This window comes from Balaenoptera borealis, assembly GCF_965194805.1.
Source record: "Balaenoptera borealis genome assembly, chromosome: 19".
In the NCBI taxonomy this organism is placed as follows: domain Eukaryota; kingdom Metazoa; phylum Chordata; class Mammalia; order Artiodactyla; family Balaenopteridae; genus Balaenoptera; species Balaenoptera borealis.
In genome coordinates, this window is record NC_138878.1 from 51,836,998 (window position 1) to 51,862,622 (window position 25,625).

The 25,625-nt window shown below is 53.0% G+C and overlaps 1 protein-coding gene across 1 annotated transcript in view; it reads left to right on the forward strand.

The window, feature by feature from the left end:
• Positions 1-25,407, forward strand: part of GPI (glucose-6-phosphate isomerase) — a 28,221-nt gene extending 2,814 nt beyond the window's left edge. The window contains exons 4-18 of the mRNA XM_082366515.1: positions 306-425; positions 5,866-5,949; positions 6,086-6,232; positions 7,057-7,128; positions 7,807-7,851; positions 9,149-9,202; positions 21,123-21,183; positions 21,609-21,652; positions 21,787-21,939; positions 22,779-22,908; positions 23,063-23,139; positions 24,313-24,441; positions 24,666-24,741; positions 24,818-24,884; positions 24,995-25,407. Of these exons, the coding sequence (XP_082222641.1) occupies positions 306-425; positions 5,866-5,949; positions 6,086-6,232; positions 7,057-7,128; positions 7,807-7,851; positions 9,149-9,202; positions 21,123-21,183; positions 21,609-21,652; positions 21,787-21,939; positions 22,779-22,908; positions 23,063-23,139; positions 24,313-24,441; positions 24,666-24,741; positions 24,818-24,884; positions 24,995-25,130 (1,395 nt within the window). The 3' untranslated portion in view covers positions 25,131-25,407. The remainder of the gene's footprint in view (positions 1-305; positions 426-5,865; positions 5,950-6,085; positions 6,233-7,056; positions 7,129-7,806; positions 7,852-9,148; positions 9,203-21,122; positions 21,184-21,608; positions 21,653-21,786; positions 21,940-22,778; positions 22,909-23,062; positions 23,140-24,312; positions 24,442-24,665; positions 24,742-24,817; positions 24,885-24,994) is intronic.
• Positions 25,408-25,625: the final 218 nt, after the last annotated feature.

Genomic DNA, 25,625 nt, shown 5'->3' on the forward strand with positions numbered 1-25,625 from the left:
CTGAACATCTGTGGGTCGTTGGGGCCTGTCCCAGGCCTGTTCCGGTCTCCCTCCCCTTGCGACTGTCTGCAGCACATAAGGGAGTGGCACATGCCTTGCCTTGCCTCTAGGACCTGGAGTGGCGCCTATTTCCATGAGCACACAGTGGGTTTTGTGTATGAGACCATGGTACTAGCAGACCTTAGGGCCTGCGTGTCCAGTGGATAAGGGGCTGAGCTGACTCTTGGGGCCACACTGCATCATGCCCAGCTGGGAGTGTGGCTGCCCTGGGGTGGAGGCCCTCACACGCTGACTCTCGCCCCCAGGATCGGGCAGTGCTGCACGTGGCCCTTCGGAACCGGTCCAACACACCCATTTTGGTGGATGGCAAGGATGTGATGCCAGAGGTCAACAGGGTCCTGGAGAAGATGAAGTCTTTCTGCCAGGTATGCAGCTGCTGGGCTGGACTTCCCCTTGGCCGTGTGTGTGCTTGTATTTGGGAATCTGGGGATCCTGATGGGCCGCCCTTCCACGCTCCTTGGAGAGGACCCCAGCCCTCAATGCAGCCTGAGGTGGCGGTGGTCTCTGTGACAGCTAGCCGTGGAGGCTCTGCTAAGGCAGGAATTTCCCTGACCCTGTTCTCAGGGAACCCACCACTGGCAGCAGTAGAGCAGCCTCCTTCCTGAGCTCTAACACCTGTGGGCTCACGGTGACAATCTGGCCAGGACAGAGTTCTGAAAAAAAAAGTGAGGCCCCCGAGGGATGGGATAGTCGGGGAGAGACTTGCTTTTTTTAACCTCTTTAGTCATGTGCCCTTATTGCCTAGTCTAGAGCTAGATGAGGTTTAAAACGGAAAGTTTTCTTGACCACACCCCAGCCAGCTCTCCAGAGGCAGTTTTTATAATGTTTACTGTTAAATCTTCCAAAAGTTTCCTGTGCATGTACTAGCATGTCTGTCGTCTCTTCTTTGAAACACATACAGGCACACGTGTACACACACATGCAGCTTGTCCCTGTGTCAGCGTTAATGCACACAACTGTGCTTCCTTTTCCTGTGTGGGGGTGTAGGGGTTGCCTCAGAGACCAGCTAGAGATTTCCCCACATCACCTGCCATTGCCTCAGTGTCTATCCCACGGTGATTCTGCAAGAGTTGGTGGATGTCCTCAAGCCTGGAGTACAAGGGTGATGTCTGTGGGCTGGACGGTTTGTGTGGCCGTGTGCATGTCTGTACGTGTGGGTTACGCATGTCTGTATGCGTGCTCTGGGAGTGATAATCTAGGCTCTAGTCAGCTGGTCCCTGAGAGCAGTGTCCCCCACGTGTGGCTGGTCATCTTCAGACCTGAAACGGCAGGAGGTGATGTGGGCATCCATCCTAGAGGCTAGGCAGGCAAGTGAGTGGGACTTCGCAGGGTGAGGAAGGCTTGGGATCCTGATGAGAATCTGGATTCCAGAATGTCCCTTAAGAGTGGTTGGTGCTTGTGATGGGCTTTGGGTGGGATGTAAGGTTGGGCATTTCCAGACATCTGCTGTGAGTGGCAGAACTGATGTGTCTCGGAAGCATGGTGCTCTGTTTGGTCAGCCCTTGTGTGCTCGGGCATGCCGTGTGGAGAGTGTGTGGCACTGGTCGTCTGGGAAGCTGTTTCCAGGAAAGCCCTCCCTTATAGCTGGCTGCTGGATACCTGACTCAGACTGATGGGGTATTTATAGTTCAAAAAAGCTGCTGAATAGCAGCAATTCCATGGTAAGGAGCACTCCCCATGGCTGTGCTCTCAGAAGGTTGCCAAGATTGGGTGAGGATGTTCACCATGACCTTGATTGTCATGGCAAAAACCAAAAACAGCCTGACCTCATTTATCAGAGGACTGACCAGTAAAGTCAGTATATGTTCATAAACCGTAGTCCTGGGCACCATTAGGAATTAGGGAGCTACAGTTGCATTGACCTGCTGTGCTGTTCAGGATATACTGTGAAGTTGAAAAAGGAAGTTGCAGAACTGGTGTGTTTTCGTAAGATCCCCCATCTGGTTAAATAAAGAGTATATGTAGTAATAGTAAAGATACACAAAGTTTCCCTTCTAGGATGCTTTATTATAACAAAACTCATGGTGAGATTTTTTTTTTTAATAAATAAATTAATTAATTTATTTATTTATTTTTGGCTGCATTGGGTCTTTGTTGCTGCGTGCAGGCTTTCTCTAGTTGCGGCGAGTGGGGGCTACTCTTCGTTGCGGTGCGTGGGCTTCTCATTGGGGTGGCTTCTCTTGTTGCGGAGCACGGGCTCTAGGCGCGCGGGCTTCAGTAGTTGTGGCTCGCAGGGTCTAGAGCGCAGGCTCAGTAGTTGTGGCGCACGGGCTTGGTTGCTCTGCGGCATGTGGGATCTTCCCGGACCAGGGCTCAAACCCGGGTCCCCTGCACTGGCAGGCGGATTCTTAACCACTGCGCCACCAGGGAAGCCCTTCACGGTGAGATTGATTGTTGAAAAACTGAGCAACTTATTTTCTTTCTGTATTGATGGAAAATTGCTCATGGCAGGTGATTATTATCTAAAAGAAGTAAAGTTACTGGGTCTTACTGGTTTTGGGAAAGCCATGTATACTAGTTTCCTATCGATGCGTAACAAATAACTCCAAAATTGAGCAGCTGAAAACAGCAGTCAACATTTCTGTTGACTGGTTCGGGCTCAGGTCTCATAAGGTTGTAGTCAAGATGTTGGCCCAAGGTTACATTCATCTGAAGGCTTGATGGGGGATGGAGGATCTGCTCTCAAGATGGCTCACTAGCAATTAGTGCTGACATTTGGGAGGCTTTAGTTCCTCATCTTGTGGACCTCTCTACAGGTTGAATGTCCTCATGACAAGGTAGCTGATTTTTCCCAGAGTGACTGATCCAAGAGAGAGCAAGGCAGAGTGCCTCAATATCTTTGAATACCTTGAGGTAGCATCAGAAGTTACTCTTTCATTTCTGTAATACCCTGTTGGTTGTACAGGTCAACTCTGATCAAAGTGGGAAGGGACTACACAAGGACATGAATGCAGTGCCAGGAGGTGAGGATAGCTGGGAACCATCTTAGAATTTGGTTATCATAGTCTGCCTTCTGGCTCCCAGTGATTCATCATGTTCCTTCCACATGCAAAATACCCTGTTCTCTTTCTCTTAAGGCCATATGCCATTACCATATCAGCTAGAAGTGAAGAACCTCATAATCTAAATTAGGTACAGATATATCTGTATTTTCTTTAATACAACTTAAATACAGTTCCTTTTGATCTGAAGATATGTGAATTAAGTAGACAAGTTATTTATCCCTTACACACCCAACACACAATGGTGAGATAGGCATAGGATAACTGTTATAGGATAATTCCTTTTCAAAAAGGAAGGAAAGTGGAAGGCACACAGGAAACGTTGGTCCAAAGCAGTTCTGAAATTGAGCAGGACACGTGTTGGCAATTGCTTGGTTAGGACTCAAGGCCTAGGAATTGTTCCTCAAGGCTTTTGGCTTTGTCCTTAGTCATCCTTTTTACATGAAAGGTAGTCTGTGTTTGTAATTGCCTAGTTTTTTCAGCCTGCTTACTGCCTATAGAAATGTGGGTTTTTAAAGATCTCTTTTCTGGGACTTCCCTGGCGGTTCAGTGGTTAAGGCTCTGCACTTCCAATGCAGGAGCACGCAGGTTCGATCCCTGGTTGGGGAACTAAGACCACACATATACACGCCACGGCCTAAAACATAAAAATTATTAAAGATCTCTTTTCCTTTTTTATTTTTATTATTATTATTTTTTTGGCCATGCCGCATGGCATGTGGGATCTTAGTTCCCAGACCAGAGATCAAACCTGCGCCCTCCTGCATTGGAAGTGCGAGTCTTAACCACTGGACCACCGGGGAAGTCCCAAAGGTCTCTTTTCCTTTTGTAATATTCTCTGTCACTTTCAGTCCAAGCTGATAGTGTTTCTGACAATTCAGTTATCTTAAAAACTTTGTGGGTCTCCTGTGGAGCTTACTGGGGGGTGGGGGGGGTCCACTCCGTTAGACAAAAGCTATACCCACAAATTTTTTCAAGATAAGTCCTTTCCTACAATTGCTTCTAAGACCACAGAGACAGTACTTTTAAGCTTTTTGGAAGCCTTACCTTCAGCCAAAATGTTCTCTGTATTACCACCTTAGTTCTTTCTGAGGTCTTAACAAAGGATTTTACAGCTGCATTCTCTGCTTTACCTTTTGAAGCTTTTCTTACAGTGCCCTAGATTTGAACTTTGCCGAAGATCCATCTCCTAATTTTAGCATCAGTTATTTTCTGGAGAGGCTGGGAATTTTCAAATCCAACGATTCCTGGCTTCTTTTTGTTTAAAAGTTCTTCATTAAGCTTATTTCTCTCCTCTTGTATTTTATTATAAGCAGTAAGAAGCCAGGTAGTTCCTATAACACAGCCTGAAAATCTCTGTAGCTAGATCATCCAGATCATAATAGATACATCTTTTACTTTCCCCATTAATGCAGGCAACAGTGTTATTAAATTTTCTTTCAGTACATAACAAGGATTCTTTTTCCTACAATTTTCAGTAGTGTTTTCTTCCCATTCCTTTAAATCTATACCAGCAGCCCCCTCGAGGACTATTAAACCTCTGCTAACAGTCTCTTCCAATGTTTTTTAGGCTTTCACTAACTCTCCTCAAGGTTCTTTTAGCTTTTACCTATATTTTAATTTTTTTATTTTTTAAAAATATTTATTTATTTATTTTGGCTCTGCCGGGTCTTAGTTGCGGCACGTGGGATCTTTTTAGTTGCGGCATGTGGGATCTTAGTTGTGGCATGTGGACTTCTTAGTTGTGGCATGCGGACTCTTAGTTGTGGCATGCGGACTCTTAGTTGCAGCATGCATGTGGGATCTAGTTGACCAACCAGGGATTGAACCCGGGCCCCCTGCATTGGGAGCACGGAGTCTTATCCATTGGATCAGGGAAGTCCCTACCCATATTTTTAGATTTTTGTTATGGTAATACTCTACTTGTGGTACCAAAGTCTGCATTAGTTATTTATCATTATATAACAAATTCCACCAAAACTTGGCTTAAAATAGCAGTAAACATTTACTATCTCACACAGTTTCTATGGATCAGAAATTCAGGCTTAACCGGTTGGTCTTGATTTGGGGGTCTCTCTTGTGGTTGTACTCAAGATGTCGGCCAGGGCTGTAGTTATCTGAAGGTTTGCTGGGTTCTCAAGGATTCTCTTCCAAGGCAGTTCCTATTCATGGATGGTGAGTTAGCATTGGCTGTTGAAAGAAGGCCTCTGTTCCTCACCACACTGGCTTCTTCGTACAACTGAGTCTTCTCATAACATAGTAGATGGCTTCCCCAAGAGTGAGCTATCCAGGAGAGCGAGGCAGAAGCTGCATGGTCTTTCATGACCCAGCTTCTGAAGTCACACTCCATCATTTTTGCAGTATCCTAATGGGTGCATAGTGAGCCCTGTACAGCATGGGGGACCCTGTGGGGATGTGAATACTGGGAGGCAGGAATCCCTGGGGTCCATGTGGAGCTTGGCTGCATGTCTGTCATTTCTGTCCCTGGCACAGACCAGTCACAATAGTTGGCATTTCACATCTCTTGGCCTCTGTCATGTTAGGTTCTGCTGAAAGTTCGCTCTTGTTTTGCAGATTCTGACAATGTTGCTGTGAGGTGGGGATGTCACCCCGCTTACTAATGATGAGAAAAAGGGTCTAGTTGGGGCTGAGTGTGGCAAGGATGTGACACTGGGTCTCAGTAGGCCTCTGATAGGGCCTGGAAGTCGGGACTGAGGTGTAAGGATACAGAAGTAAAGATGCATTTGAGCAGCAGTTTATACTCAGGGGTCTGGGCTGATTACATCTCCCCGCTCTGTGCCAGCGTGTCCGGAGTGGTGAATGGAAGGGGTACTCAGGCAAGTCCATCACGGATGTCATCAACATCGGCATCGGCGGCTCTGACCTGGTAAGGAAGGGGCTGCCTTGGGATGGGAGAGGAGGGGTCCCATCCAGGGCCTTGGTTTCTCCTGAGATGGGACCTGGCTGTTCTCACCTCTCGTGGGCCCTGGAATCTTGTTTTCTGATGCTGCGTCTTCCCACAGGGACCCCTCATGGTGACTGAAGCCCTCAAGCCATACTCTTCAGAAGGTCCCCGGGTCTGGTTTGTCTCCAACATCGATGGGACCCACGTTGCCAAAACACTGGCCGCCCTGAACCCTGAGTCCTCCTTGTTCATCATCGCCTCCAAGGTACGGCCCTCATACCCGGCCTGACCCCCAGCCCTGTGTGTGCTGGGGTGCGGGGGGGGTGGATGCTTTGCCACTGCCCTGGACGCTGGACCCTCCCAACTGCTCTGCATGAGCCGTGCTTTGTGGATCGGGTGGGCATAGCTGCCCTCAGACTGTTCCTTATCTGGTGGCAAAAACAGTTTACCTGATGAAAGCCTGAACTGGTCCGTATGAGCCTTCATCTTAGGCCCACCCACTCACTTCGCTGAAGGTGTGCTCAGCCTGGGACCGTTCCCATCTTTCTCAGAGATCTGTCTCTAATGTCTGCTCCTTTCTGATCCCAGAGCCATGCCCAGATAGATAATGTAAGCGTTTTGTTTTTTTGTCATTTATGCCCTGTTTACTCATATCCATGCACATTAAATATTAAGAATTCCATCTGAGATCTGAGATACAGCTTAGTCTGGACTGAAGGGAGCCCCAGGTGTGTCCACAGCTGCTCTCCTGGAGGATGCTCTGGCCTTTGACCTGTGGTGGGGTGGCGGGGGCGGAGGGTGGGCTCTGGGCAGGTGGGGGTGTAGCTCTTACTAGCGTTTCCCCTTTCTCTGTCTGTGAAGTCCTGGAATCACAGGATGACGTTGCGACTTCCAGGCCCCTGCCCCAGACACAGCCACTGATCGTGGCTTTGTGGACACGTGGGTGGAGGTGATGGGGAGTAACTCACTGACCTGCATGCACTGCTCCGTGTGGTAACTGGGCACCCACACGGCCTCCGCTGCTGAGCTCTGGCTCTGGGCCGTACCGACCTTGGCTGTTGGACCAACTCCTGTACTCTCTGCCTGCAGACCTTCACCACCCAGGAGACCATCACCAATGCAGAGACAGCAAAGGAGTGGTTTCTCCTGTCAGCCAAGGATGTGAGTGCTGGGTGGGCAGTGGGCAGTGTGCGGGCTGGGCAGGACAGGGTGGGCCTGCCCGTCAGCCTGCGTGGCCACGCTTAGCCCTGTAGCCCTACTTCTCCTGAAGTTGGCAGCAGGAGGCAGCCTTTCTGGTTAAGATATTTGGCTTTGGGACTCCCCTGATGGTCCAGTGGGTAAGGCTCTGTGCTCCCAATGCATGGGGCCCCGGTTCGATCCCTGGTCAGGGAACTAGATCCCGCATGCGTGCCGCAACGAAGATCCTGCGTGTTGCAACTAAGACCCCGTGTAGCCAAAATAAATAAATATTGAAAAAAAAAAAAAAAGATATTTGGCTTTGCCAGCTCAGACAAGCCAAATGTGGCAGGCCCTGCTCTAAGTGCTGAGGGCCCTTTCCTTAAGGCCACTGGCCCTATGGAATCCTCTCTACCCGTGGCCCCTCCAGCTTTACAGGGGAGGCACCCTGGGCCTTGTGTGCCTGTGAGGTAGGTTGGGCTGCCTGGCCTCTGACCCCTCTGTCCTCTCCATCTTGACATGGGGCTCCTCCGACAGCCTCAGAACCGAGGACTGGGAGCAGTGGGTCCCCCCCGGGGCCTTGGTTTCTCCAGAGACGGGAGGGTCACTGCCCCTGGGGGGCCCCCTGGATGGGTGTGGTGTAACTTGCCTCATCTCTTGCAGCCTTCCGCAGTCTCGAAGCACTTTGTCGCCCTATCTACCAACACTGTAAGTGCCCATGAGGGTTCCCGTACTACCTCCCTGGGAGGGCCCGGGCCAGGTCAGGGTCATGGCCTTTCCGAATACATGAGCTGAGGTGTGTTTCACAGGTTCAGGGATCTTGGCTCAGCTGCTGGGGTAAAAGGGTTGGTTGCCTTTGAGGGATGTGAGTTGCAAACCATCCTTACCTTTTCTGCAAGGCAGACAAACCTCTGCTGCTCCAGGAAGGGGCTCACAGTCAGTGGGATCACATTAACCCCACCCATCTCCCGGGCCTGGCTGATGCCCACAACATTCCACACATGTGACCTCCCCTGGCTTCTGCCACTGGCCTCTCCCCAGATGGGATATGCTGGGTACGGATGGGGGATGCATCCCATTTCTCACATAAGGACGTTAAGCCCCAATGAAGGGATGTGACTTGTCACCCAGTGATTGCATGAGTCGGTGATGCCAGGATTAGAACACGGGACTAGAACATGGTTACCCACCTGCCAGCTCCTCCTGGCCCCAGGTTGTGCAAGGTAGGGTCGGGGGCGTGTCAGCGGGCAGGGCGGGGCTGTGCTGCAGGGGTCGCGAGGAAGGCAGACCCGGCTGAGCACTTGCTGTGTGGTGGGCTTTGTGCTGGAACCACACCCGGGTCCTCCTGACTCCGCTCCTTCTGTCCCCCCCACCCCCACCCCCACCCGTGCCTGCAGTGCTGACTTGCCTGTGGGGGGAGACAGGAGGACATCCTAAGGCTGGCCAACCACAGTGCCACTGTCCACCTCCTGCGGGTAGAGCTCAGACTGGTCAGTGGGGCGTCTCCTGTGGGGTCTAGGCAAGGGTCGCTGACCCTGTCTGCCCAGGGGATAGAATAGGATCGCTCATTCCCTGAAGGCTTCCTGGGGTGCGGTCACCATCCCACTATTGGAAGGGCTGGGCAGGTGTCCGGGCTGTATGTTTCCTGGCCTGGGAGGTTGCCCCTGCCCGTGCTCAGTTTCCAGCTCTAGGCTCAGTTTCCCCGATGTCCCAGGGGGTCTGGTCCAGGAGGTGGCTCTTGCAGAACAGTGTGTGGGCCAGGTCCTCAGAGCGGGTGTGCAGCCCCTCTCAGCAGGAGGGCTTTGTAAGCACTGGGCCACTGGTGTGCTGGACGTGAGCTGGCCTGGCATCTGGCTCTGGGGGTGGGTGGCTCCTGGTCCCGCCTGGACTGGCAGGTGGCTCCAGCGCAGCCCCAGTGGTGGCACGACTCCTCATGCCCTGGAGCTCCTGTTCCTGTGCAGCTAACCCACGCTTCCTTCCTTCTCTTTCCCTTTGCACTTTTTAGGCCAAAGTGAAGGAGTTTGGAATTGACCCTCAAAACATGTTCGAGTTCTGGGATGTAAGTAAAGGCACTTCCCCGTGGTGGGTGAATCATGTGTCCTTTGCCAAGTCAAGCTTCAGATGAGGGGCCCGTAAGGTCAGGTCAACATTTATTGAGCACCTGCTGCATGCCTGGCTTTGGGAAAGGCCAGGAGGCCCTCAGAGAGGCTTGTGGGGCAGGAAGAGCTCTGCTCAGTCAGGATGAGGGCTCCACTCCCACCAAGGGCAGGCTTGCAAGGCCAGGGTGACATTTCCCTGGGTGCCTGCCGGCAGCACCCACTGTGGGGTAACCGGAGCCACCCCTGTCCCCCTCGCTAAGCTGAGGTTGTGAGTTATTCTCAGTGATGACCTTTCTCTGAACTACAGCCGCTATCTGTAAAGGCCAAAGGGCAGGGTGAGGCAGGAGGTGTGACTGGGCAGGCCTGGAAAGGAGCTGCAGGGGCAGCTGGAGGGTGGCAGAGGGGAGGTGCCAGGCTGGGGCCTGGGTGGGGCCCCGCTGGGCAGCTCGCAAAGCCGACATTGCTGAGTGGCAGAGCTGTGGGCCACTCTAGTGACAGGCGGTCACATAGACTCATCTCTGCTAGAGCCACAGCTGGTGCCAAGCAGTGAGCAGCTTTCCTTGCAGCTTGCCTGAGTGCAGCCGTGGTGTGAGAAGGGCTCGGGTCGCAGAATGCAGGGAGGGTTGGGGGGCAGAGATGCAGTGCAGGGTGTGGCGTGGGTGCCTTGAATGCAGTGGGTGTGGCTCTAACACGTGACTTCGGCAGGTGTCCTAAGAGAGCATCGTCCAGTTGGGGATTTTCCCAGTGGGGCTGTTTCCAGGCCTTTATACTGGAAGCTCTCTGCTTGGTGGCAGCATCTGAAGATGTAACTTCCTTTGAAAGCTCCAAAGGCCTGGAGTCTGGGAGAGAATTAAGCCCTCACGCTCTAAGGCATCTTTTGTGTGTAATGAGTTAACTTCTTTCTAGAATGGGACTAGTTATGTGCCATCCTTGGAAGAATTGAGAAGAGTCACTCAAATCCTTTTCTGCGTCCTGTGGCTCAGATGAGGAACGCCGGTCGAGAGAGACTGTGCAGCTTCTAACAAATGTTGCATGCCTGATAAACGAGGGGAGGCACCATCCTCCTCCCCCCCGGGATCTGGAGCCTGAGCAGGTGGTGGTCAGGGACACGTGGGGGCTCCTGCTAGCCAAGGAGCCCAGCACAGCGGGGCTGTGTCGCAGCCTGGCTCGTCATTGCCTGTAACCTCCCAGCCTGCAGAGATGAGTTGGGGTGTGGCTTAGAGACAGACCTGGGTCTCCCAGGTAAGGCCTAGGAATGACAGTTGGGCACAAGAACATGGGGCTGGGGCTGGCTAGTGAGGCCCGAGTGGCCAGGGTGGGCACAGTGGAGGCCTCTAGGGCCAGTCCAGACATGCCTGGAAGGACCTGCCTGGCTCACTAAGGATGTATATTGCTGAATTGAGAAGGTGACATCTGAGGAGCCAGGGACAGGAACAGGTAAAATTTCTGGACCCAGGGTCTCTCAGGTGAGAGAGAGGAGTCAGAATAGATACAAGGATATTGCTCTGGCTCTGAGGTAAGATCTGAAGAGTCCAATCTGGCATAGGTATGTGTAAGTGGTGAGGCCTGGTCAGCTGTGGTCAGTCATGGGGCAGCCTCGTATGTCGGGATCAGGCAGAGTCAGCACACATTATTGGAGAGCTAATTTTGGCCGGTGATGTCTGAAGAGGAGCCAGGACAGGTACAGGTGATATCTGAAGAGGAGGCACCAGGACAGGTAAAGGTACAGGTGAGGTCTGTGAATTCTGGAAGAATTCAGATATTTATTCTATCAAGTGGAGTCTGAGGAGCCAAAATTAGGTACATGTTCTTTTATTTATTTATTTATTTGTTTGTTTATTTTTGGCTGCATTGGGTCTTCGTTGCTGCACACGGGCTTTCTGTAGTTGTGGCGAGCGGAGGCCACTCTTTGTTGTGGTGCTTGGGCTTCTCATTTTGGTGGCTTCTCTTGTTGCAGAGCACGGGCTCTAGGTGCGCGGGCTTCAGTAGTTGTGGCTCACGGGCTCTAGAGCACAGACTCAGTAGTTGTGGCACACGGGCTTAGTTGCTCCGCGGCATGTGGGGTCTTCCCGGACCAGGGCTCAAACCCGTGTCCGCCTGCATTGGCAGGCGGATTCTTAACCACTGCGCCACCAGGAAAGCCCAGGTACATGTTCTTAAACCTGGATCTGTGAGTTCAGGATAGGTGTAACATTGGGATCTCTGACTGGCTCTGAATTAAGCATCAGGTAGTGGGTGGCTGATCACTCAAGTGAGGCGTTTAGAACTCAGGATTAGGCAAACAGAGGTAAGTCCCCTACGTAGGTCTCAGCATCCTGACCAGGTGTGACGGGCAGAGCTCAGGGTGTTGTAGAGGCCCCTGAGGTTCCATAACCAGCCCAAGACGTGATCAGTGGCATTGGGGTCTGAATGGGTTGGGGTATGAGGTACCCAGATGAGGAAGAGTTAGGAATGTACCTGGTTATAAAAGGTAAGGACTGGGGAGTTAGGACGGGTGAAGAACAGACAGGTAAACCAACCTAGGAGCCATGTCGCTAAGGTGCAGTGTGAGAGGCTTACGGTAGACAAAGGTCTCTAGAAGTGTCAGAGGCCCAAGTCACTCAGACACTGTTTGGCACCAGTGGGCTCTCGCCAGGCTTCCCTCAGGCCGAGATGAGCAGCCAGGGATCTGTCAGGTCTCTGGGAAGAGTCGGTTCAGGTTAGGTTTGTATAGTGGGGTCTGCCGGGATGGTCTGTAAAGCCACGTCTGTTTGAGGTCTCAGAAGCTGGAATCAGACAAGGTGTGTATAACTAGGTGTCTTAGGGGAGGCCTGAGGAGCCAAGATTAGGCACATCTGGACAGAAGAGTGTTGGTCAGGTAAGGACACTGAAGCCAAAGGTAGGCAGAGACAGAGCTGAGTCTGACAGGTGGGACTGGAAATCCACGATCTGGTGCAGGTCAGAACTGTGTCCTCAGGTGTTGTCCAGGCAGCTCTGGTGATGCTCAGGGCGGTGGTCCTGGAGATGGTCCTGGGTCCCCTGGGAAAAGACTGAAAAGCTGGAGTCAGGCAGAGAGATGGAACGTTGCATCCATCCATCTGGAAGGTTCATGAATTCTGGGTCTGTCTGAGGTACACAGAGCAGGTCTGTCAGGTAAGGTTTGAGGAGTTGAGGTGAGATACAGGTTTGTACTTTCGGTTCTTGAACAGGTAAGGTCTGAGCTGCTGAGGTCAGTCCCTGGTTTGTATTCCAGATTTGAGGAGCTGAGGTTCAGCACGGTTAGATAGAACTGAGTTTTTCAGGTAAAATCTGTAAAGCCAAAGGTAAGCCAGAAGTAGGTTGAAAAGTCATGTTTAGGTTCATTAAACTCTGTCCCACAGTTGAGGTCAGGCACAGGTAGGTAGAACAGATCTGTCAGGTAAGCCCTGAGGAGTCAGGGTTGGGTTCATCTAGAAAGACCTGGATCTCTTAGATGATCTCTGAGAATATGAAGTGAAGGCAGGTGGGTAGAGGTAGGTGTCTCAGGTGAGATCTTGAGAGCTGGGACTGGGCACAGGTGAGTAGATCTGCATCTCCCAGGTAAGGTCAGGATAGGTAGGTAGAACTGCATCTCTGCCTATCTTGTAGAGATGTCTTACGAAGTTGAGGAGTTGTGGCCAGGCACAGGTATGTGGAATTGAGTTTCTCAGGTAAGGTCTGTGGAGTCTGCATCTGGTACAGGTTTTATCCTTGGGTCTGTCAGGGTGAGTTAAGCACAGGTGGGTAGAGCAGGGTCTGTCAGGTAAAGTCTGTGGAGCAAGTTCAGGAACCTGGGTCTGTCCAGTGAAATCTCAAAAGTCACAGCCAAGTCCAGGTAAGAAGAACCAAATGTCTTAGATGACCTTTGGCGAGCTGAGATGAGATACATGTAAGCAGAGCTAGCCTGCCGGGGCAGTCTCAGGAGCCAGGAACAAGCATAGTTAGGCAGAGGTTGCTCACCATGTGCAGTTTGAGGACCCAAGGTCATGCACAGGTAGGCAGAGCTGGCCGTCCAGCTGCAATCTCAGAAGCCAGGGCCAATCACAAGTAGGTAGAACTGACTTGCCACATGTGGTCTGAGGTAAGCAGAGCTGGTCCACTAGGTACAGTGTAAGGTGCCAGGTTGGTAGAATTGGTCTACTGGGTATTGTCTGAGGAGCCAGGGTCAAGCACAGGTAAGCAGAGCTGGTCTGCTAGATATGGTCTGAGGAGCCAGGGTGATGCACATGTAAGCAGATCTGGTCCGCTAGGTATGGTCTGAGGACCCAGGGTCAAGTACAGGTAGGTAGAGCTGGCCCACTAGGTGCAGTCTCAGGACCCAGGGTCATGTACAGGTAGGCAGAGCTGGTCTGCTAGGTATGGTCTGAGGATCCGGTGTCAAGCACAGGTAGGCAGAGCTGGTCTGTCAGGTATGGTCTGAGGGTCCAGAGTTGTGTACAGGTAGGCAGAGCTGTCTGGTTAGGTATGGTCCGAGGATCCAGGGGCAAGCACAGGTAGGTAGAGTTGGTCCACTAGTTTTAATCCGAGGATCCAGGGTCATGTACAGGTAGGCAGAGCTGGTCCACTAAGTACGGTCTGAGGACCCAGGGTCAAGCACAGGTAGGCAGAGCTGGTCTGTTAGGTACAGCATAAGAAGCCAGGGTCATGTACAGCTAGGCAGAACTGTTCTGTTGGGTGTGGTCTGAGGACCCAGAGTCAAGCACAGGTAGGCAGAGCTCGTCCACTAGTTATGGTCAGAGGAGACAGAGTCACACACAGGTAAGCAGAGCTGGTCCGCTAGGTGCAGTCTAAGGACCCAGGGTCATGCCAGGTGGGCAGAGCTGGTCCACCAGGTGCAGTCTCAGGATCCAGGGTCAAGTACAGGTAGGCTGAACTGGTCAGCTAGATACAGCATAAGAAGCAGGGTCATGTACGTGTATACAGAGCTGGTCCACTAGGTGTGGTCTGAGGATCCAAGGTCAAGCACAGGTAGGCAGAGCTAGTCTGCCAGGTATGGACCAAGGGTCCAGGGTCATGTACAGGTAGGCAGAACTGTTCCTTTGGATATGGTCTGAGGATCCAGGGTCAAGCACAGGTAGGCAGAGCTGGTCCACTAGGTACAGCACAAGGAGCCAGGTCATGTACAGGTAGGCACAGCTGCCCCCTCAGTGCAGTCTAAGGACCCAAGGTCAAGTACAGGTGGGCAGAACTGGTTTGTTGGGTATGGTCTCAGGACCCAGGGTCAAGCACAGGTAGGCAGAGTGGGTCTACTAAGTATGTTTTAAGGATCCAGAGTCATGTACAGGTAGGCAGAGCTGTTTGGCTAGGTATGGTCCGAGGATCCAGGGTCAAGCACAGGTAGGCAGAGCTGGTCCACTAGGTATGATCCAAGGATCCAGGGTCATGTACAGGTAGGCAGAGCTGGTCCACGGGGTATGGACTGAGGACCCAGGGTCAAGCACAGGTAGGCAGAGCTATTCTGCTAGTTAGGTTCTAAGGATTCAGGGTCATGTACAGGTAAGCAGAGCTGGCTGGGTAGGTATGGTCTGAGGACACAGGGTCATATACCAGTAGATAGAGCTGGTCTGTTAGGTACAGCATAAGAAGCCAGGGTCATGTACAGGTAGGCAGAGCTGGTCTGCTAGGTATGGTCTGAGGATCCAGGGTCAAGCACAGGTAGGCAGAGCTGGCCCACTAGGTATAGTCTGAGGATCCAGGGTCATGTACAGGTAGGCATAACTGGCCTTTCAGGTATGGTCTGAAGGTCCAGAGTTGTGTACAGGTAAGAAGAGCTGGTCCACTAGCTATGGTCCGAGGATCCAGGGTCAAGCACAGGTAGGCAGAGTGGGTCTACTAAGTATGTTTTAAGGATCCAGAGTCATGTACAGGTAGGCAGAGCTGTTTGGCTAGGTATGGTCCGAGGATCCAGGGTCAAGCACAGGTAGGCAGAGCTGGTCCACTAGGTATGATCCAAGGATCCAGGGTCATGTACAGGTAGGCAGAGCTGGTCCACGGGGTATGGACTGAGGACCCAGGGTCAAGCACAGGTAGGCAGAGCTATTCTGCTAGTTAGGTTCTAAGGATTCAGGGTCATGTACAGGTAAGCAGAGCTGGCTGGGTAGGTATGGTCTGAGGACACAGGGTCATATACCAGTAGATAGAGCTGGTCTGTTAGGTACAGCATAAGAAGCCAGGGTCATGTACAGGTAGGCAGAGCTGGTCTGCTAGGTATGGTCTGAGGAGCCAGGGTCATGTACAGCTAGGCGGAACTGTTCCATTGAGTATGGTCTGAGGACCCAGAGTCAAGCACAGGGAGGCAGAGCTCGTCCACTAGTTATGGTCAGAGGAGACAGAGTCATGCACAGGTAAGCAGAGCTGGTCCACCAGGTACAGTCTCAGGACCCAGGGTCAAGTACAGGTAGGCAGAGCTGGTCTATAAGGTATGGTCTGGGATCTAGGGTCAAATACAGGTAGGCAGAGCTGTCTGACTAGGTATGGTCCAAGGATCCAGGTTCAAGCACAGGTAGGCAGAGCTGGTCCACTAGGTGTAGTCCGATGACCCAGGGTCAAGCACAGGTAGGCAGAGCTGGTCCACCAGGTATGGTCTGAGGATCCAAGGTCAAGCACAGGTAGGCAGAGCTGGTCCACTAGGTATGGTCCAAGGATCCAGGGTCGTGTACAGGTAGGCAGAGCTGTCTGACTAGGTATGGTCTGAGGATCCAGGGTCAAGTACCGGTAGGCAGAGCTGTCTGACTAGGTATGGTCCAAGGATCCAGGGTCAAGTACAAGTAGGCAGAGCTGTCTGACTAGGTATGGTCCAAGGATCCAGGCTCAAGCACTGGTAGGCAGAGTTGGTCCACTAGATATGGTCCGAGGATCCAGGGTCAAGTACAGGTAGGCAGAGCTGGTCCACTAGGTATGATCCAAGGATCCAGGGTCATGTACAGGTAGGCAGAGCTGGTCCACTAGGTATGATCCAAGGATCCAGCGTCATGTACAGGTAAGCAGAGCTGGCTGGGTAGGTATGGTCTGAGGACAGAGGGTCATATACCAGTAGATAGAGCTGGTCTGTTAGGTACAGCATAAGAAGCCAGGGTCATGTACAGGTAGGCAGAGCTGGTCTGCTAGGTATGGTCTGAGGAGCCAGGGTCATGTACAGCTAGGCGGAACTGTTCCATTGAGTATGGTCTGAGGACCCAGAGTCAAGCACAGGGAGGCAGAGCTCGTCCACTAGTTATGGTCAGAGGAGAGACAGAGTCATGCACAGGTAAGCAGAGCTGGTCCACCGGGTACAGTCTCAGGACCCAGGGTCAAGTACAGGTAGGCAGAGCTGGTCCATAAGGTATGGTCTGGGATCTAGGGTCAAATACAGGTAGGCAGAGCTGTCTGACTAGGTATGGTCCAAGGATCCAGGTTCAAGCACAGGTAGGCAGAGCTGGTCCACTAGGTGTAGTCCGAGGACCCAGGGTCAAGCACAGGTAGGCAGAGCTGGTCCACTAGGTGTAGTCCGAGGACCCAGGGTCAAGCACAGGTAGGCAGAGCTGGTCCACCAGGTATGGTCTGAGGATCCAAGGTCAAGCACAGGTAGGCAGAGCTGGTCCACTAGGTATGGTCCAAGGATCCAGGGTCATGTACAGGTAGGCAGAGCTGTCTGACGAGGTATGGTCCGAGGATCCAGGGTCAAGCACAGGTAGGCAGAGTTGGTCCACTAGGTAAGGTCTGAGGATCCAGGGTCATGTACAGGTAGGCAGAGCTGTCTGACTAGGTATGGTCCGAGGATCCAGGGTCAAGTACAGGTAGGCAGAGCTGGTCCACTAGGTATGGTCTGAGGATCCAAGGTCAAGCACAGGTAGGCAGAGCTGGTCCACTAGGTATGGTCCAAGGATCCAGGGTCATGTACAGGTAGGCAGAGCTGTCTGACGAGGTATGGTCCGAGGATCCAGGGTCAAGCACAGGTAGGCAGAGTTGGTCCACTAGGTAAGGTCTGAGGATCCAGGGTCATGTACAGGTAGGCAGAGCTGTCTGACTAGGTATGGTCCGAGGATCCAGGGTCAAGTACAGGTAGGCAGAGCTGGTCCACTAGGTATGGTCCAAGGATCCAGGGTCATGTACAGGTAGGCAGAGCTGTCTGACTAGGTATGGTCTGAGGATCCAGGGTCAAGTACCGGTAGGCAGAGCTGTCTGACTAGGTATGGTCCGAGGATCCAGGGTCAAGTATAGGTAGGCAGAGTTGGTCCACTAAGTATGGTCCGAGGATCCAGGGTCAAGTACAGGTAGGCAGAGCTGGTCTGCCAGGTGTGGACTGAGGGTCCAGGGTCATGTACGGGTAGGCAGAGCTGGTCTGCCAGGTATGGACTGAGGGTCCAGGGTCACGTACAGGTAGGCAGAGTTGGTCCACTAAGTATGGTCTGAGGATCCAGGGTCATGTACAAGTAGACAGAGCTGGCCCAGCAAATGTGGTGTGAGCAGCCTGGGTCAGAGGCAGGTAGGCAAAGCCTGGCTGCCAAGTTTAGTCTTGAGGAGACCTAAGGAGTTACGGTTGAACACAGGTAGGTAGACTTAGCTCTTTCAGGTGTTGGATTCAGGCAAAGGTATGTACCCTTGGTCTTTTGGTGATGCCTGAAAGACAAGGGTTAAGCCTGGGTTGGTAGAGTGGCCTCAATTCAGGCCCACGGCACTGGGGTCTTCTGCAGATAGGCGGGACTCTGCGGGGCTCATAGCAGATAACGCAGCCTCTAAGTTAGACATGAGTAGGTGGATGTGGCTCTCTCAAGCAAGGACTTTGGGGCCAGATGTATGTATGCTTGGGTCTTGCAGGTGAAATCCTTGGAGCATGATTCCGGCTCAGGTACATTGACCCAGGTCCTAGAAGTTAGGCCTGGGGTTAGTCACAAGTAGATAGAACCACATCTCTTGGTGGGGTCTGCTGAGCACAGATACGCAGAGATGTTTGCATCTGATGAGGTCTGAGGCTCCTTACTGAGGTGTTGGTGCCCAGGTTAAGCAGGGGTTGATAGTGTTGGATCTGTTTGTGAGATGTGAAAAGCCGAGTCAGACACAGACGGTAGACCTGGCTCTCTCATGGTAGGCCTGGGAGCCGAGATCAGGCCCATGGAGATAGAGCTGGATCCCTTGGGAAGGTGTGAGGAGTCTGAGTGTTGGGCTCAGGGAGGTGGGCCTGGGTCTGTCAGTTGAGATGTGAGGGGTCAAGGTTAGGCACAGACAGGTATGTGAAGCCCGGTTCGTTAGCTGAGCTGTCTGGAGCCTGCCTCTGACAGGTGTATAACCCTGTGGTCTGAGGTACTGGAGTTGAACACAAGTAGGTGAGTTAACCTCCCAGGTGAAGCCATTGCATCCATACCCAGGGCTGCTATGTGGACCTGGCTTCGTCACTGAGTCCATGGATCAGGGTCACATGGCAGAGGTATAAACATGATCTTAGGTGGGTTTTTGCCCCCTGGTTCAGGTACAAATTGGCATCCCCGGGCTTGTTAGATGAAATGAATGGGGCAGGATCTAGCCTAGAAATACGTAATTGGTACGACTGGTAAGGCCTGAGAAGGTGGGTCAGACACAGGTGGGACCCTCAGTGGTAGGCTCAGGCACGGTCAGGTGGGTAGAGTGGACTCTCATCGAGGGAAAGGCAGAGTCATCGTAGGTATGTGTACCTGGGTCTGCCTGGGGAGGTGTGCGGATCCCTTGGGTTGAGGTAGGAGAGGTAGAATGAGCTGAGCCATGTCAGCCACCTGTTCTTAGCACCCTGGTCAGGTGTGATGGGTGGAGCTCAGGGTGTTGCAGAGGCTTGAGGATCTGTAACCAGTCCAAGGTGTGGTCTGTCACATTGGGGTCTGGCTGGCAGGGTCTGAATTAATCAAGTGGGGAAAGAGATTGGATTATACCTGGTTGGAGAAGGTGAGGTCTGAGGCTCTGGGGCAGGTGAGGCACAGAACGTGGAACTGACTGCAGAGCTACATCTCTAAGGTGTGGTGTGAGAGACCCACTGCAGGTGAAGGTGAGGTCTAAGGACCTCAGGTCCTTAAGGTCTCAGAGGCTCAAATCAGACACTAGCTTCGCTGGGCTCTCCCAGAACAAAAGTGAAGTCTGAGAACCTGACCTCAGTCAAGGTCAGCAGCCTGGAATCTGTTGGTCTGAGTGCTGGCTGTCTGCTCAGGCCAGTTTCTGGATTTGAGTCTATTGGGTGAGATCTGAGAGCCAGTGTCAGGCATGGTGTGGTCTGTGGGACTGTGACAGTCAGGTAAGGTTCCCCCAAACCCAGACCCTTTCTAGGTAAAGAGCCCCATCATTCGTCTTATTATCCAAGCCAGAAACATCTGGGCCACATTTGATTCTCTCATTCTTCCAATTCATCCTTTTTAATTGAACCTCCTGAATCAGTGCTCTGCATCCCTGCCGCCCCCATTCAGGGTAGCATCATTCTTTGGACAACCACTGGGGCTCCTAGGTGGTTTCCTGCTTCCATTCTCCCCTCACCCACAGACTTCTTGGTTCTCCAGCCTTGCCTCTCAGCTTCTACCCTCCAGTTCTCACGCCTTCCTTCATCTTCTAGATTGTGCTACACTTCTTCCTGCCCAGCCTGTCTCATCAGGCTTTCAGGATAGAATTAATGCCTTAATGCCCCAAGGCATCCATTGGATGTAATGAATTAGCATCTCTCTTTTGCCTCTAGAAGGGTGCTAGCCTTGGACCAACCTTGGGAGTATTGAGAAATTAAGTCACTCAAAGCATTTTCTTTGGGGCTTAATTCTCTCACTGTTGAGAAAGGCTGCTCTTGCTGCAGGACCTTTGCATATGCTGTTCTGGCTGCTGGAATCCTTCTCCTCCCTCTGTGCTTCCCTGGGTAACACTTACTCATCCTTCACATCCAGGCTCAAGCACCCTCAGAGTCCTTTTATTCTTGGTTTCCTTTCTCCCAAGCACGTCATCTCATTTTCACATTTATTGGCATGATTGTTTCATTTATATCTTTCTCCCCTGTGGATTGTTTGTATTGCCTATGCTAGGAACATGGTAGGTGTTCCAGAAATAGTTGTTAGGAAGACGTGACTGGAGATCTGAGGATTCTGAAGGTAAAGTGGAGTCTGCAGTGTGGCATGAGAAGGCACAGTGTGAATGGTAGGCCTCAGTGTGTCTTGGGCTGAGGCTGAAGATCAGTCAAGCCTAGGTGTGAGCCACTGGGCCTGTCAGTGTCCCAGGAAGCAGGGCTAGGCACAGGTAGGAGGTGCTGGGTCTGTCAGTACAGCCTGAGGAGTCGGGAATGGGCACAGGTATGAGGCACTGGATCTCTCATTGTCAGAAGTGGCAAGGCCAGGCCCAGGTATGAGACTTTGGGTTTATCAGTATCTGAGGAGCAGGGGCCAAGGCCGGGTAGGAGGTGCTGGGTCTTTCATTGTTCAAGGAAGTATGCGTGGGCACAGGTATGAGGTGCTGGGTCTGTTAGCGTTTAAAGAGGCTGGACGCAGGTATGAGTCGTTGGGTCTGTCGGTGTCCTTGGAGGCACAACCAGACACAGGTATGGGATTCTGACTTGTCGGTGTCCAAGGAGGTGGGCTAGGCGCCAGGTCTGTTGGTGCCTGGGGAGGCCGGACCTGGCACAGGTATGAGGCGCCGGGTCTGTCGGTGTCTGAGGAGGTGGGGCCAGCCACGGTAAGGTCTTTTGTTGAGTCTCGTGGCTCTGGTCGGTCCCTCGTATAGTCTGCCCTGTTGGTCGGCCCAACAGTTGCTGGCGCCTGGCCTGCTGTCTTGCTTCCCAGAGGTGGGTTGGCCCCAGGGCCGCGGAGCTTCACCTGTAGCAGAGCATGGTTCTCAGGGGGCAAGTTCCATGGCAGGAGGGAGGGGGGCGGGGTGTGCCAGCCCTCCCTCAGCGCCTTTTCCTGTCTCTCCTAGTGGGTGGGAGGCCGCTACTCGCTGTGGTCAGCCATCGGACTCTCCATTGCCCTGCACGTGGGTGAGTGTGCCTGTTTGTGTTTCTGTCTCGGGAGACCGTGTTGAAGTCTGAAGTCGGGCTGGGGGCTTGTGTCCCTGAATACCTTCCCGTTCCCACAGGCCGCTGGCCTCTCTGCCCTTGGCTGGAACAGTTCTTTCAGGTCAGGTGGGAAGGGCCGAGTTTCCTTGCGGCTTTGTGGGTTGGCCTTTCTCCCCGCCCCTCAACCACTGCGGTCCTGCTCGCTCCTCCACGCCAGGTGGCCTTAGAGCTGCCTCAGTGCTCAGGGCTGACTCTGATTAGAGGGGCTTTCTACAGGCCCAAGTCCTCCCAGATCCTGTTTCTTCTGGCTCCCCCTCCAGCCTTTCCCCGGTTCCAGAAGAAGCTGTGTCCACGTCCAGGAGGCATAGGGCATGACCATTTCTGTTGACGCTGCTTTTGTGTCGCAGGATTTGACAACTTCGAGCAGCTGCTCTCAGGGGCTCACTGGATGGTAAGTGCTGAGGCTTGTGTTCTCTGCCAGGCGCTGGCTGGAAGCTTGTGGTTGGCCCAGCTCCCTCCCCCTCGCCCTCACTCCTTGCCTCCTGGGAAGCTGCTCAGCCCCCACCCACCCTGTTCTCATTTCAGGACCAGCACTTCCGCACGACGCCCCTGGAGAAGAATGCCCCCGTCCTGCTGGCTCTGCTGGGCGTCTGGTACATCAACTGCTTTGGGTGTGAGACGCATGCCATGCTGCCCTATGACCAGTACCTGCACCGCTTTGCTGCCTACTTCCAGCAGGTACCAGCTGCCAGGCCAGGCCTTGGGCTGGGGGGCCCATGAGCCTGGGTGCCCAGGTTCCTGCTCCTCCAGGGGCCTTTTCCTCCATTACCCTTGGGCATGTCCAAGGCCCACCTGTGCTCCCCACCTCGTGGAGAATCTTTGTAACCAGGATGGGTGTCAGTTGAGTTTGGCGACCGTGGGAGGGGCCTGACTGGCTCTCATGGTGCCCTGGCCAGTCAGGCTCTGGCTTGGCTCAGGGCATGTGCCTCAGCCAGGTCACTTCTTTCTTGGACATCACCCGACAGGGTGGGGCCATAGCCTGGGACCCCCATGGTTTGCACTGCCTTTGTCCCTCCAGACAAGCAGGTTTACACCCAGTCTGTGGTGCCTCTTTGAGCTACTCACAGCCCTCTGCCCCTGGAATCTCCACAGCCCCCCTAGAGCAGCCCCTCTCCCAGTGGATCCTGTGACTGGAGGAGGGGCTGAGGCTCCCCAAGGCCCAGAGTCTAGTTGGGGTGACGGCCCTCAAAGGCTATACAGTCTGGATTCCAGCCTGCCTCTCCATTAAGAAATCAGTTGAAGATTTTGTGACCCGTTTCTGCTCTTAGGGAGGTCCTCCCTGGACCTCCATATACACCTTCTGCTGGTCATGGGTGCTTCAGCGCGGTCGAAGCCATAAAGCTTGTGAGCTGTGCCCTCCCAGGTGAGGGGACATAAAAGAATCATGCCTGCCCATATCTCACAGGGCCAGGGCAGGGCAGGGCAGGCGTGCCTGGTGCATCCCAGGCTGGTTTTGGGCATGTGCATGAAGGAGCAAGACTTGCAGATCGATGACTGGGTTTCTGGCCCCATTCCAGGGTGACATGGAGTCCAACGGGAAGTACATCACCAAGTCCGGCACCCGTGTGGACCACCAGACGGGCCCCATTGTGTGGGGGGAGCCAGGGACCAATGGCCAGCATGCCTTCTACCAGCTCATCCACCAAGGTAGGGCCCATCTGGCCTGGGCAGGAGTGCTGCTGGGGACGGGGAGGGCACGCCAGCAAAGACTCCTCCATGAGGTCAGCGTTCTCCTGTAGCCCACATGGATGGTTTCCATGGGTGGGGATAGGCACCTGGGTGACCACAGTGCCCTTCGCAGGTACCAAGATGATACCCTGTGACTTCCTCATCCCTGCTCAGACGCAGCACCCGATAAGGAAGGGTTTGCATCACAAGGTAAAAGCCCTCATCCCGACCCTCTTCATGCTGTCTTAGGCTCACATTACACCCAGACCTCTTAAGACTGATGCATTAGTCAGCAGTACTAGTTTTCTGTTCCTGCCACCACAAACTTAGTGGCTTAAAGACAACACCCATTTATTATCGTGGTTTCTGTGGGTCCCAAGCCCATCACGCTCTCCTGGGTCTCTGCTCAGGTTCTCACAGGCTGAAGTCAAGGTGTCGGTAGGACCGTGTTCCCTTCTGGAGACTCTGGGGGGAAATCCTTTTCCTCATTCATTCAGATTGTTGGCAGAATCCATTTCTATATGGTTGTAGCACCAAGACCTGGTTTCTTTGCTGGCAGTTGGGGGTCGTTCTCAGCTTCTAGAAACCCCCTTGACTCTTGGTCTCAGAACCAGCCAGCCTGGGTTGAGTCCATCTGAAGCTTCGATTCTCTCCTGCCTCTTCTTCTGTTGCATCTCTCTGGCTGACTCACTTGCCGTCCTCTTCTGTTATTTTTAAGGGCTATGTGATTACATTGGGCCCACCTGGATAATCTCCCTATCTTAAGGTCTGTAACCTTAGCTCCGTCTGCAAAATCCCTTTTTGCCATGCGATATAATATACACAGGCGTTAACAGCAGGGGGCAAAGATCAGGGAGCCAGGATCTTGCCTGCCACAGCAACAAAGGGGAAACCCACCCAACTCCTGACCTGACAAAGTCCTTGAAGAGGACCGATCCTGCCTTATCTTGGGTGTGCAGAGTAGCATGGGTTACTGTGGGCACAAGCTTTGGACTCAGGAGTCCTGGGTTTGAATTCTAATTCTTCCCCTCTGTCCTTCTGGGATTCAGTGCTGTTGACTTGAGGAAACTGAGGCTCAACTAGAAAAGAGATGACGCCTCTCCCCCTCAGGATCTTAAAAAATAGATGTTGGTAAAGTTCTTAACAGGGCCCTCGGCAAGTAGTACGTAGTCCTTGAAGGGTAGTTATCATCGTTACCTACTTTCCAGCGTCAACAGATGTGCTCTGTTGCCCCCCTTGCTCCAAGTAAGCTCCAGAGCCGGGGCGAGCAGCCTGACCCCGACTGCTGAGACGAACCCCGACGGGGCAGTGCCAGGCAGTCTCGTCCATCTGCCTGAAGCTCAGACAGCGCTTCAAAATGGTACTCGATGTCTCTCTCGTCAGATCCTCCTGGCCAACTTCTTGGCCCAGACTGAGGCCCTGATGCGGGGGAAGTCGACAGAGGAGGCCCGGAAGGAGCTACAGGCTGCAGGGAAGAGTCCAGAGAACGTTGAGAAGCTGTTGCCCCACAAGGTCAGCACTTCTCCTGAAGTGGGCTTTGGGTGGCATCCTGGAATTGGAAGGATAAAGTTGTGTGGCCAGAGCAGGGGCTCGTGGAGTGCCTTGCCTGTCTTGCACAGTAGGAGGGGCTGTCCTCACAGAGCTGCCCATCCCAGCCTCTGGGGCGGCATGTGCTTCCCTTATGAGGAGTTAGGGATCACGACTAACTGGGGGACATTTCTGGGTGTTTTCTGAAGGTCTTTGAAGGAAATCGCCCAACCAACTCTATTGTGTTCACTAAACTCACACCATTCATTCTTGGAGCCTTGATTGGTAAGTGAGCGGGGAAGGTCCCGGCTTCGGGTAGGTCGGACTGGGCTGGTAGAGCCCTAACGTGCTCCCTCCACAGCCATGTACGAGCACAAGATCTTCGTTCAGGGCATCATCTGGGACATCAACAGCTTTGACCAGTGGGGGTGAGTTGCTGGCTAAAGGGGAGGGTGGGGAATGCCTGTGAGTTGGCTGGTGGATTTCACTAGCGATGTTGGAAGCTTCCTCATACCATTCTTTCTCCTCGCCCTGGCAGAGTGGAGCTGGGAAAGCAGCTGGCTAAGAAAATTGAACCTGAGCTTGATGGCAGCAGCCCAGTGACTTCTCACGATTCTTCCACCAATGGGCTGATCAACTTCATCAAGCAGGAGCGTGAGGCCAGAAGCCAATAAACTCGTGCCCGGCAGCAGTCCCTGTTGTGACCGGTCCGTCTTTTCCCTCCTGCCCAGAGTCTGCACTGCATGGTCCTGCCTAGAGCACCCTCTGGTTTCGGGCTTGGACCACAAGCCCTTTGGGGGAAGCTGGTCTGGAATTGCCAGCCAGCCTCACCCTCTCCATGTCCAGGCCCCCTCTGTCTTACAGTTGGCTGAACTGTTGCAGTGCAGCTGATTTTTCCGACCTATGTTCATTGTTCATATACCAGGTAGAAAATAAAGATGCCACAAAGGAGCTTGTGGGCTTAGCCTCTTCTTTGTCCTGAGATGGGGCTCTCTGCAGGAGTTAGGGTGCCCAGCAGGAGGAGTATTTGCCTTGACTGAGGCTTGACTGTAATTGGTGAGCAAATCCAGAATGGAGGACGGTCCCTTGAGAAGAGAATGGGTGGAGTGGGGCATAATCCAAGTCACGAGGGCAACTTGGCCTCTGTAATCGAATCTTTTCTACATCTT